Raw genomic sequence first — 12,660 nt, 5'->3', positions numbered from 1 at the left:
AGTTTGTAGTATCAGAGATTTTATAAGCTGTAACCACTGCAAGCTGTTACTGCAGCGTTGGTCACGTCTAGAATCGTTGTCTATAAACCTAGTACAGTTGTAACAGGAATAATTGTAATGGATCAGTTTACATGTTTCTTACTGAATGGTAGTACTAAAAAGAAGGTACGTTACGAATAAAGATGTGAACATTTCAATAAGATCTACTTGTAAGAAGGTAAATGGTTCACTCGAGAGACGTCATAATTCTTGGTAATTGTGTCTGTGTTTATTCTGGATTTATATTCTTCTGCAGTCGCACAACTTATCCTGATGTTTCCATTACTTCAATATTAGCAGTACTCTTGCTATTCTTGGTAACAAGATTTTTCCTTCCACTTGAATCGTTATCATACGCTGCCGTCTTGATAGAATTTTCAAATTTCATGTGTAACATCTGGCATGCACAATACATTGAACAAATCGGTCTATTTGCGTTTCAGTTACCATCGATATCCGCGGAACAACGCTGCTTTCGCAGTAAATCGAACGGTGTGCGGCAGGTATACATACGTATAGCAACTGAGACGTGACTGGAATATGGAAATTCCTTTGACCTGAGTGTTCGTCTCACGATACAGTCTTAAATGTCTGCAGAGACTCGTGAAGCGATGAGCAATGGTCTGTGAACTGTTATTATTTGCCTAATGTTCTAACAACAAGAAAATAAATGATAACAGTCCTCATCTGTTTGCTTTACAATTTGCAGAGTGGATGTTCCGCAAGGAATGTATGGAAACAGAATCTGTCGACTCGATAATATCTCTACTGGAGTTAAATTAAAGACACGCATTGCAGTTATTTCAGGAAGGGACCCAATGAAATGTACACTGAAGCACAGTTTTTGATCGTCATGATTGTAACCACATGCATCAATGACAACAGAAGTTTCTATCCTGAGATCTTTGAACTTTGGAACATGAAACTTTAGGCCTGGTCAAAGACCTGTTATCGATCCTTTAAAAATGTGCCTTATTTTTGGAGACACCTCGTGATATGAATGAGGTAGCACCACATTTCAAATATTCGATGTTTGAAAGTCAAGTGGTTGATATTCTTATTTCGAAAGACTCGACTGATATATACTTCGAAAAATATATAATTATTAATTAAACACTTTACATTAATATACAATCTGTAAACAATTAAAGAAGACTGACTGTCGTGCATAATATCAATTTATATCCCCGTCTTTAAAAGTTTTCAGTAAACCCACAAATTTGCCTTTCTCTGGAATGGTTAATTAATTTTCTACAACTTCGTATCACAGATAGACAAAGGAATTTTCCAGTTAGATGGTCGTGTTTGTCCTGGATTAACTGAACCAGTTCCATGTTTGTTTCTCGATCGTTCAATTCGCGCTGGCACCCGGTGCGTTGCTGTATTATCCAGGAGTAGAGTTATGTAGATCCGGGGGCTTATCGCTCCAGGATTTCCATTCTGTCTCATTATTAATTTCTATGCGTTAAGCAGCTGGAGCTGAGATTAGTTGCGAGCGTCGTTACTAGAGCCCACGGAATTACTACGTTTCTATGGGACTCCATTGGTTTCACGATGCAATTATTCTTGAGAGAACAACGTGTTGGAGAACAATAGTTTTTGGAGTATTTATCACGATATCCTTTGCTTTTCGTTCCTAGCTGACAGAAACGTTTCACTATTCTTAAAAAAGTAATAATAATATTTGAAGTTTGGAAAAATTAATTTTGTTACTTTTTTGTGGAGCTCTTACTGTGCATAGAGGATTTTAAATAGTTACAATTCCGGCAGTAGTTTTAAGAAAAATGTTGGACTGAATTTTAAGTAGATTTAATGAGATTAAAAAGAATTTTCTTCTCGTTTTTCTGGTTAAAGCAGTACTGAAAGGGTGTAACTCTTTCAGAACTTCTACATAGAATTGTAAAGGTAGGGCATGAAACTTCAACAAATCAAATAGTCCTGAATAAAATGCAGGGTCTTAAGAACATCCTCTCGTTGCAGTGCATGAAGAGAGAAGTAACTTTGTCAGTCTACTTTGTTAGAAGCAATTGTACTCCATCTGAGACAAAATTTGCTGTTATTATTTAAAATGCATTCTTCTTACTGGGCTCTGTACTATTTGAAATACGCTTCCGCAAAAATTTTGAGAATAATGAAATTCGTTAAAAAAATATACTGTAACTGAAGTTGGTAAACCATTTCTGCAAATGAAAATTTCTCTCTAATTTACCTGTGAAACAAAGCAATATAAAAATTGGATAAGAATAATGATATCAGTACTTACGTAAATTGAATCAAAATAATTACGTATTACAATATGATATTCTCCTGTATGTCACTTTATAAATGCTACAAATGAATTGAAATTTATTTGGAGTAGAAAATTATTAAACCTCAATATTAGACAATAATGATTGTTAAAAATTTACTCTAGTTGATCTATAAAACTCTTAGTAATAATATGGATTGCATGAATTATCATTTAAATAGTTCTTCGTGGAGTAATTTTCGGTGATTTCATCCCGCCAATTCAATTAACCTTCAATCTTGGATATGTGTTTACATTATTGTCTCGGAGGGTTATAAATACAACCCGTAGGTCACAAATTCGTCAGTCGGCGCCGCGACTCTATCGGGGACGAATGGTCCTCCTGGGACCCTTCAGGTGAGTACCTCGTCCTCCTCCCACCCCTACAGGAGTTCCAGGAGGCTTGACCTCTGACCCCTAATGCACTTATGAGGGGTGTCAGAGCAAGTCTCTTGAAACTTTTTCTCCTCGTCTTTTGCAGTCCCAGGGGCCTAAGGCCTAGTACTTTATAGAGTACCTTCTTCTTCAGCAACCCCCTCTTTTCTCTTTTTCCCTCTCCATGAAGACTAGCCCTAGATTTCAATACTTTTCAATTTCTCAGTACTTCGTAAAAAATGTTTACGTATTTTTAGGTATGTGAAACGTTCTAAACTTTACTTATAGTTTTCGCATACTTTTACTTTACTATTAGCCACAAACTTCTACAAAGCTGTTATTGGAGCTGTGTATGTCCTACTTACAAACGAAAACTTAGAGTACGCTGGGACATGACAAAGTTGGACCTCCCCTCGTTAGTACTAGTAGAAACGATATATTTCTTGGAAATAAGAGTTCCATACAACTTTGTTGTTCACAAGTTTGCGTTCCTGCTACATGTATTCCTAACTTCGTTAACAGCGTGGCGAGACAAAATGTCGCGGTTTCCTTACTTCTAGCATAGTTTTAATACCTCAGAAAGGTAGCGAGGAGAAAAAGTAGGAAAATAATCAAGACATAAACCTCTCTTGCTCTTGTTTTTTATAAATTAACAATTAATACCTCGCCAGTCGCGCATAAAAATTGTCGAATGTTTCGAATACTTTTACTAGACGTCATCAAACCACTCGTAAAGTAGCTCTCACAGACACCCGTTTCCCGCGAAAGCTCGTCGAGCAGCGAAATTAACCGTAGCTGCACGAAAATCGAGAAACTTTTCTCCCGCAGAGAACGTCGAGGGAAATGGGCTCGCTATTCGATATAACGCGATCGTCCAGGTCGATCTTCCCACACGGAAGGTCGTCTGTCTGCGTAGGCATCAGACGACTCGGCGCTCCCTGTTTCCGCGGACTTTTAAAGTTTCAAAAGGCCCCGGATCTCCCACAAATCACATAATTTGTATGCATGAAGTCGGAATGTAGACGCGTTACGATAGCGCGCGACCAAAGTCGGAGCTCTGGCGAGATTCCTGTGAACCAGCCGCAAATTCAGTCCGAGCCCCCGTCTCATCGTGCTCCGTGTAACGAATGTGCACGCATACACTTGAACGTTTCGTGGTTTTCGTCTCGTGTTAAAATCCGAATATCCGTGAAATAGCGACGCATACGGTGACCGCGTTTCTTCTCGTTGAAGCACGTGAAATGGGTCACGCGCGATTGTACTCTACTGTGCTGAAGTATTTGAACAGTTGGACAGTCTTGGAAGAAATGAAGGGAATTATGAATATGTATAAAAGTCTGAAGCTCTTTTACTCTTCGCCTTGAAAGTATGATGCAAGGATGCATGCAGTTTATTACAAAAGATCTGGTTAAGGGATTTTGGAAGTCATAGAAATTCACTGATTCGTTTCCATCGACTTCTTGAATTTCTGATCACACTCCATTGGAAGCATATCTTCTCAAGCTATGTTGTACGAATTTTTCATAAAATTCAGATCGAAGTTCAAAACTGTGGATCTCGAAGTCACGATTCTGGAGGCGAGAATCGCTTTCTTATCGAAAAATCATTTTCAGGATGACCTATGAAAGAGTGGATGATGCTTTTCCGATAGTTTTGATATCTTGCGAACAGTTTGCCCTAAATGAAAGTAAGTTCGCGTTCCGTCTATTCTTAAACACTTCTATTCCATTGCCACCATTCTCTTTCATTCTACTAATCAAAACTTTTGTATTTCTTTGGAATCGAGAAATTTTCACTTTCAGTGGAATAAGTGAAAGTGCAATACAGTCGCAATTGCAGTTGAATCGCAAAGAGAATGAATATCAAAAAGGGCGTCGAGATACCTTAAAACTATTAAGCTTTTCCTTTTATCTCAGGACTTCTTTTCGACATTGTTTCCGTCTCTTTTAATTGCTCAGTTGGGATTAAGGAGTTCCATTTTTCTCGTTTCGGCGAACATTTTACGGACGTTTCTCTCATGGTAGTGAACCATCTCGACCTATAAATTATAAGTTCACGCTTCTCGAAAGGACTTCTTTTTCCCTCCCATTTTCCTTAACCATGGACCATGTAATTGTGTGTATTTACGCTTCGCAAAATTCTTTCAACATCTGGCAAGACTTCGACTTTTCATCGAAATCGCTGTCATTTCCTTACAACAATCTCTCAGCCATCTCGTTTTAAATGTAAATGTGATGTGCGATAATTCTTCACCTCACACAGTCCCCATCATTCACAGTTTTGTAGGCGAACCACATGTGTCATACATGCCAAGGAATCCGTGCCACGATCGACTTTTCGAAGTCCTAAGACCACCGTCGACACGGCATCAAAATTCCTTCAAATTTCTCGTCGCTTTCTCAACCGTGCTCCATCATCCGTTTGAAAGTGAAGAATCTTTAAGAACCTTCGAACGTCAGCGAGCCGAACAAAGCGGCGTTAGCGGTGTATGTATGCACTGATCGTCAGCGTAAATTATTTTTTCGCAAGAGGTAAGACGGTGGTGTTGGGAAATCGCGAAATACACGTGCAGCTGAGGGAAACGACGCCAGCAGCGTTGCCTCTGACTCCGTGCAAGAGGAAGCGTATTGCGATGCTCCAATCCGCTTGGCTGCGGCTGTGACACGGCCAGCAAACCTGAAGAAAGTAGGACGATGAGCAGTGTAAAAGAGAAATGGAGGAAACGACCACGGCGATACGGAAGAGGCGCGGGAGGGCAGAGGGAGGCGTCAGAGCCATGTCTGTTGTGTACGCACACGGGAGAACCGAGTAGAAGGAAAGTGGAATCTGCAGAAAGGAGAAGGAGAAGGCGGAGGAAGAAGGACAACGATGGTGCGAGGAATACGAAAGAGGTATCGCGCACTGACAAAGTATGAACCGAGAAAAACTTGGAAAAAAGAAAGGAGTTACGTTTGAGGGAGAAGCAGGTCTGGAGGAGTTTAGAATGGAGCGGGATGTTCGCGATATCTTAACCGAATGAATAAGTTAGACAAAGGGGTGGAGGAAGGGACAAAAGGTGGAGAAACAAGCGGACGGGTAAAGGGAAATTAATTGCAATGCTGACGGGAATGCCGAAGGAATTGTCGACAACGGTAAACGTCATCTTGGTTTGCTTTTTCTTACGTCATTAATTCTCCCGCAATAATAGCTGAATTGTCTTTGGAAGGCGAAGACGCATTCAAAGTACACTTCTGTTTCACAGGCTCTGCTAAGTAGAGTCTTTGCAAAGTTTTCCTCGTTTCTGGAGAACTTTTGCTATCGTTCGGTCAAGAAGTTTCATCTTGCTCCATCGTCTCTTTGAGCTTTAATGAATCAAACACCGACGTTTGCATAATACATGAGTTTCGAACCTACGGTGATTGGCCGATTTTAATTCTCTTTGTGAAGATTATACATGTTCCAAGCTTTGAGCGTCTTTCTTCGAAATATCCTGTAGACGTATTAACCTTTAACATTTTATTAGACAGTACAGTTATGCAATATGAATTTGGAATACCAAAAATGAACCTGGTTAACTTGGAGCATTAAAATATCAGCCAACCGTGACGACTAGAATTATTAACACAATTGGTATTTAAAGCCACACTGATACAATAATACACAGAGTCATCCATAATACATGAGACATCGAAAAAACAGTCGATTATATCTCTCGACTAAAACTAAAACTCTGCATTGAATAAAACCAGCTCTCCAAGCTCCGAAACTCCAAAGTCCAAACCGCAAGGTACACCGACACACTTGTTTCGCCTCGAAGATGGACCCAATCTCCCAGCTCTGTGCCAGCGTAGCGTTCAAGGAATCTCATCTTGAAAAGAAGAACGGTGGGCCAGGTTCGTAGAAAGAGAGCTCCAAAATGAAAGGCGAGTCGGCGGCTTCGTCACCGCGGCTAACACGCGCGTGAAAAGAGTAGGAAGGTCGGCGCTGGAGAACCCGAAGCCCGGAGGAAGAAAGGTCACGAAAACGAGGAAGAGACAAAGAGGAAGCGACGATTGCGTGGGCGACGGAGAGAAAGGAGTCGCGGGCGGAAGCCAGTTGGGTGGGGAGGGAGAGGCAGGGCAGACGGAAGGGAAAAAAGGGAGAGGAAGCGCGAAGACTCGGTTCGGCGTGGGGGGAAAGAGAGGAAAATCGTCGGCGTGGGAGCGAGAGGGGCGAAGAAGGTGGAAAAGAGGCCGAGGCAGAGACCTACATATTCCGTGGGGCCAATGAGACGGCGCAATGTGGCGGCACGGTGTGCTCGTCTTTCTCCAACGGGCTCGCCTGATCTCGGGACGAAGTACAGCGCAGCCGATGGCACCGCGGTAGAGGGGAAACGCGAAGGTAGCTCGGCGGAGTAGAGCGCGACAACGACTCAGTTGCTCACGAGCATTCGCCAGCGAACGAACGATATCATGGCTGTCCGTTCCGTGAATACCGCGGGTGTCGTGCTCGCGTCGTGCCGTACGGTGCTCCTGGTGTTCGCCGTCGTTCTTGTTCTCGCACACGCCGACCAGAACCAGACGGGCCTGAAGGTGGAGAAGCTCTACGTGCCCGAGGTTTGCGACGCCAAGTCGAAGATCGGCGACCAGCTGACGATGCACTACACCGGCACGCTGCAGGACGGCACTAAGTTCGATTCAAGGTCAGTAACACTTTGACATGACAGGGAACACCTTCCAGGTGATCTGTTCAATGCACTTTTCCCTCTTTTTCATTTCTCTTCTTTGGTATCGACTATGTCCTCTACGCCGAGCCTGTGTACACGTGTCACGCGGGCCTGTCTTCTGAGATAATGATCCGAGTGTCGCGTTTTCTTTCCTTTCATGCTCGTTTTTCGAGGGCTGGAAAAGACCTGAATCGATGAATGGATGTATGTTACTCTGGGGTGATTATTTTTTCTGAATATATGAGAGAAGCTAGAGAAGCTGGTGCTCTACATTCAGGCGCGGAACTGCTCTCATGCGCACGTAGGATGGGATGATATAAACGGTGGCGGTCTAGTTCGTAAATTAGATGCAATTGTTGGTAACTGACAGTGTCTGTCTTAGTGTCTTGGTTAATATAAAGCAGGATCGAGTTTTCTCGTGCCCTGTTGACGTTTCATCAACTGTTCCTCTTGGAGCGAAACGTGTTCCTGATCTGTTTTATAGTTATGGATTCTTCAAAGTATGTGGAATAGTATTTCATAAATAAGTTTGAAATGAAACATGAGACCTGTACGTGATGGTACATTGAAGTCACAAGCAGAAAACAGACTCGTAAGCTTAGAGTTTCGTAATGACACATTTTTACACGTCTAGTTTCCTTGGTGGCCGAAGTGCCACTCTTCCCAACTTTTTGTAATGTACATACATGAGGAATATACGCTCATGAACCTTCTTCATAAATTTGCACTTTCAATCTCCCTCGGCAAAATAAGAGCCAAGAGTCTTTCTAGACGAGACACTTCTGCAGCTCGCGACTGATATTGCAGACGTATCTGCACATTTCTCATCTTCCCCTATCTTCTTTTAAAGCTGCACTGTTTTTACTGAATATATCCCCACTTGAACAAGTCGTAAGAGTGCCTCATCCCGCGATGCTATTAATTAAGACCCCATTTTTAAACAGCGAAATAAAAGTGGGAATGTTCCAAATTAATTCACTTTATTTTGAATAGCAGTGCAGTAAATGTAACAATGGCGTTGATGAAGGTGAAAATAACCTGGCTAATGAAACTATACCTGGCTTTCTTGTTCTCCAGATGAATATTACGAAGTGCCAGTGACACGTAGCTCGAGTGTTTCGAATAATTTGAAGCAGGAATGCTCGTAAAGAGTCGCAGACGTGCCAGAAACAGGTGATCTTAGGACTTTGTATTACGCGTAAAAAAATTATTCAGAGTATCGATGGTTTTTATTCAACTGTTCAGCGTTTAGAGGATCGCAGATAGTACTTATGTTTATTTTGGTAGATTAGGAGCATCGGTCGAAGGTAGCTCAAAGGACATTTTCAAATGATTCTGTGATGTAGGTTCACCCGTATGGTTTCGATACTGTCGACGTGTAGCTCGTCGTGGCTCTGCTCGACCATTCAAGCAGGAAGGTTCAACATTGGTGATTCATTCGAACGCGAAACGTGCTCTCACACGATTGGAGCGCGCCAACTGCCAACGCAGACACTTCGCTGGAATGTAGGAAACAGATGACCAGACATGTTTAGTTAGTTAAAGCTAATACAGAGATCGTTTTTATTGAAGGTTGTTATGCATGTATTGACGATTCCAGCGACGTGAATATTTATGATTTCTTTTTTATAGCCAAAGTGTAAGTAATCTTACTTCTGTACTGTACAATTGATCTTCAGGCTACCTTCACTAATCTAAGTGTCTATGTATTTATAAAATTCCAAACTGAACTATAGCAAATGTCTTATCATTTGCATATCTCTATAACAGGTAATTTAGGAGTTTATTTTTCCTAGAAAAGAAAGGTGGACTTATTATTTTGTATTTAGCGAAGGTTTTAATTCTCTACTCTGAGCATGAATGGTTTTCACCGTTTGCTTCTTACGACAGAAATATGTGTCGTTAACGGGAAATCTCAGCAGCGAAGCGAGTGGAGCGTTTCAGGTTCTCGGCCACGTCAGAAATCGGCTTTGACAGCCGGTTTACTTACGTTCTCCGCCGTCCGTTGCACGAAGTCGTTCGCAGAATTAATTGCTTCTCGATCCAGAGGTGACAAACTCACTCTCGACTAGCCGTTGATCGATGGCGACTCTGCCACTCATGACATTTTCACAAAAACCGCTGTTTTCGTTAATCCTCAGGTCCCTATGTTAATCAAACCCATGATGGAATTTTTCGTTCGTTATACATTCATGAACATCATTATATTTAGTCTGGTCCTAATTTCAATATTAAACATATTCGAGCGTAAACAAGTTTCGCAATCGCATATTCAGAGGACCTTTATTCCTGCCAGATTAAATAATCGTACGTATCTTCATCAGAAGGCGAAGATTATCTCGCGACTGTTTGTGTCAGCAAAATATCGTGCTATTTATAAGCGAAGGTTAACGCCAGAAGAGTATGCAAAAAGGAACGAAGTTGAACATTCAAGGATGTTTTCAGATGAAGTTGATCTTTGGGGTCAGTCGAAATCTGCATATATCAAATTTAAGTTATTTTGTTTGAATTACGCGATTACAGAAAATATTACCTATAGCTTTTTTTTGTAGTTATTATTCACAAACATAAGTGACTATTAGTGAATTGAAATAATAATTATATTGGGTACAATATGCAACATAACTTGTAAAATAGTTGTGAGTAATATGCAAATTGAACGATAATCTACATTTAAAATATAAATTTCCAATTTTTCTACAGATTAAGTTATTCGCCAAAGCGGGCATCATCGAGCGCTCTTTGTGATCCCGAATCGACGTTACCAACACAGAGCGCGGTCAACGCGCCCTTTGAGGTCGCAATATCCCGTGAAATTATATCGCGTTCCGGTAAACATTCTCTCGTTTACGTCGTCCCCGTGTTTTCATAATCGTTTCTCTAAATCATTGTTCGTTAAAACTTTCGCGGAGCGTTCCGCTTTATACAAACGCTGCGTTTCGACGCTCCTCTCTCCTCGTCCTTTCTCAGTCGTTTTGAACGCGCTCTGTCGCACGGCGCTTTGACGTTGACAGTAATTAAAACGTAAAAAAATTGTAAGCACCATGTAGACGAATTTTTCTCTGTACGAAGGTATCACGAGCTCTTTACCACCTGTGACGTATCGCGTTTCAAAATTTCGGTACGCGTCGTTTCCATCGACCATTAGGGCTCCCTTTGCCTCGCGTTGCAATTTCGATCGTAACTGGAGCAAGAAATAGGGGAGCTTTTTACTTACTGCGTCAAGGGATCGCTCCATTCTGGAGTATTTGGAGATAGGTGGAATTGTTCGTTTGACTTTTCGTAGGAGATTAGTTCGATTGGTACAGATTAGAGCGCGATGGTGTCCCTCGATGGTGAACGCGTTGCTGTGTCTAAATTGCTTCTTGCGTGCCGTTACCGATACCGTTAATCGTTGAGACCAGTCGATACTGCACCGAGAAAGTTAGCGCCACGTTTGGAGGTCACGAGGAATTGTGAATCAGTCTGGCTTGCTCCGTTTTACGAGTGAAATTTTGGATGATGTGTCGAAAGTTCTTATGGTATCTGGAGTACTAAAATCAATTCAGAATTTATGTGGATGTTTGAAAGTGAGAATAGATATTAATATAGTTAGAAACTCGATGAATTAACTATCTGGTAACTATGAAGAGACTAGGTACTATTGGAATAGATCTCTATAATTCGAAATATAAAGTTAACGTTATCTTGATTGATTAAATATGATAAAAAGAGCCCGTACAGGATCAGTATTGTTGATGAGAATATTGCTAATACAGTTTGACAATAATTTTGTCAATGTGCTTCAGTCTAAAGGCTTGAGTTACAAAATATTAAAATTTCATCAATATGCAATTTTTATTCCTTTAATATAGACCAAACACGATTAATAATATTGTCAGCATCAAAACCTGTTGACAATATTATTGACCGTGTGCTTTCCCCTTTATTTTATTTCAGTCTGAACGGTGTTTAGAATAGAGAGAATATAAATGTGCAAACATCGATTAAAAACATCAGCTGGCACGACTGTATTGCATGTCAGATGTGCATCGATAGCCTTTCAATGCTTGACTGCCTGTTTTTGACTGATTGAAAAAGGGATTTGCACAATACAACTTTTGGCATCCGCGTTTCGGCAAAGCGTTCGAAGTAACCCATTGATGTGAGGGTTTTTCATATTGACATAATGTTTTCTCTTTTTATCGTGGGATTTGAAAGGAAAAAAGGAAAATCTCGTGATCAGAAATTTGCGAGTCTATTCATCTATCCTTTGACGCTTAATTCAAACTTCCAGCGAACTGTTGAACAGACATTTACTGCAGAATGTTATAATTGCCTTTGGTCATTGCAATTTTTTCAGTGGTACGTGATCTCCATTGCATTGCAAAACTAGAAAATGCAACTGGGAAGAATTTCAAAACTCTAACAAAATGTAACAACGCGCAAAGAAGCTCACCTTCCAAAGGAAATATTCTCAAATAAAAAGACACATATTTGTATGCTCAAATCTAGTCATTCTCTACTTACAAAATACTACCTTCATTAGAATTTACTATTACCTTACTTTGCTACATTATCAAAGAGTCCTCAGACACAAAGAGTGACACGTCACAAAACATTCCCGATTCCCTCTCTTGAAATCATCAGTCAAAGAAAGGCACACACGAAAGTAGCCCAAGTCCCCTGTCCCCCTCCAAAACACAAAAGAAAGTGAGTCAACGTCCTCCTGCGATGATTATAACCATCACGATGTTCACCTGACGTCGATTGCCTCTCAATTTGCTCCCTCCACGTACCCATCCATTTCCCCCATAAGCTCCGTGGCCTGGCACCTGTACATTATCCCGCGCTCAGACACTGCTCCTTTCACCCTTTCGCTCACCAAGTGTCTGACACTATCCGCTGTCGACAATGTTGACTCCATTTAGCGCAACCCAGGAGACTGGCAGGAGTCTAGCTCTCAGTCGAGCTCGAATTTTTCCTATCCACGGGCCCTCATCCTCGAAGCAACTCGTCGGCCGACTCTGTTCTTGTCCCGTGAATATTCCGCTGCGTCGACGCTTTGATACACCCCCTCCACCCCCTAGCATGCTCTTGTTTTCTCGCGTATCCCTGTATCCGTTCTTCCATGTCGCGTCTATTCTCCACGCTGTCGTATTTCTCGCGAGGCGCGCCGCGTACCTGCTCTATGCGCGGCGATGCACATTTCTGAAGAAGTGGTCTGAAGCTGTGCTGAACGCGACACCAGTGGAAATAAAGGGATGCCCGCGGTACATCGGTCACTGGGAAAAAG

General features: G+C 41.6%; 1 protein-coding gene across 1 annotated transcript in view; it reads left to right on the top strand.

The window, feature by feature from the left end:
* Positions 1-7,087: 7,087 nt before the first annotated feature.
* Fkbp14 (peptidyl-prolyl cis-trans isomerase Fkb14) overlaps positions 7,088-12,660 on the top strand; it is a 78,104-nt gene continuing 72,531 nt past the window's right edge. The window contains exon 1 of the mRNA XM_076374990.1: positions 7,088-7,361. Within this exon, the coding sequence (XP_076231105.1) occupies positions 7,132-7,361 (230 nt within the window). The 5' untranslated portion in view covers positions 7,088-7,131. The remainder of the gene's footprint in view (positions 7,362-12,660) is intronic.

Source organism: Calliopsis andreniformis, chromosome 3, assembly GCF_051401765.1.
Source record: "Calliopsis andreniformis isolate RMS-2024a chromosome 3, iyCalAndr_principal, whole genome shotgun sequence".
NCBI classification, from domain to species: Eukaryota; Metazoa; Arthropoda; class Insecta; order Hymenoptera; family Andrenidae; genus Calliopsis; species Calliopsis andreniformis.
Note: the sequence above shows the minus strand (reverse complement) of the source record. Positions and strands in the feature narration are given on the sequence as shown.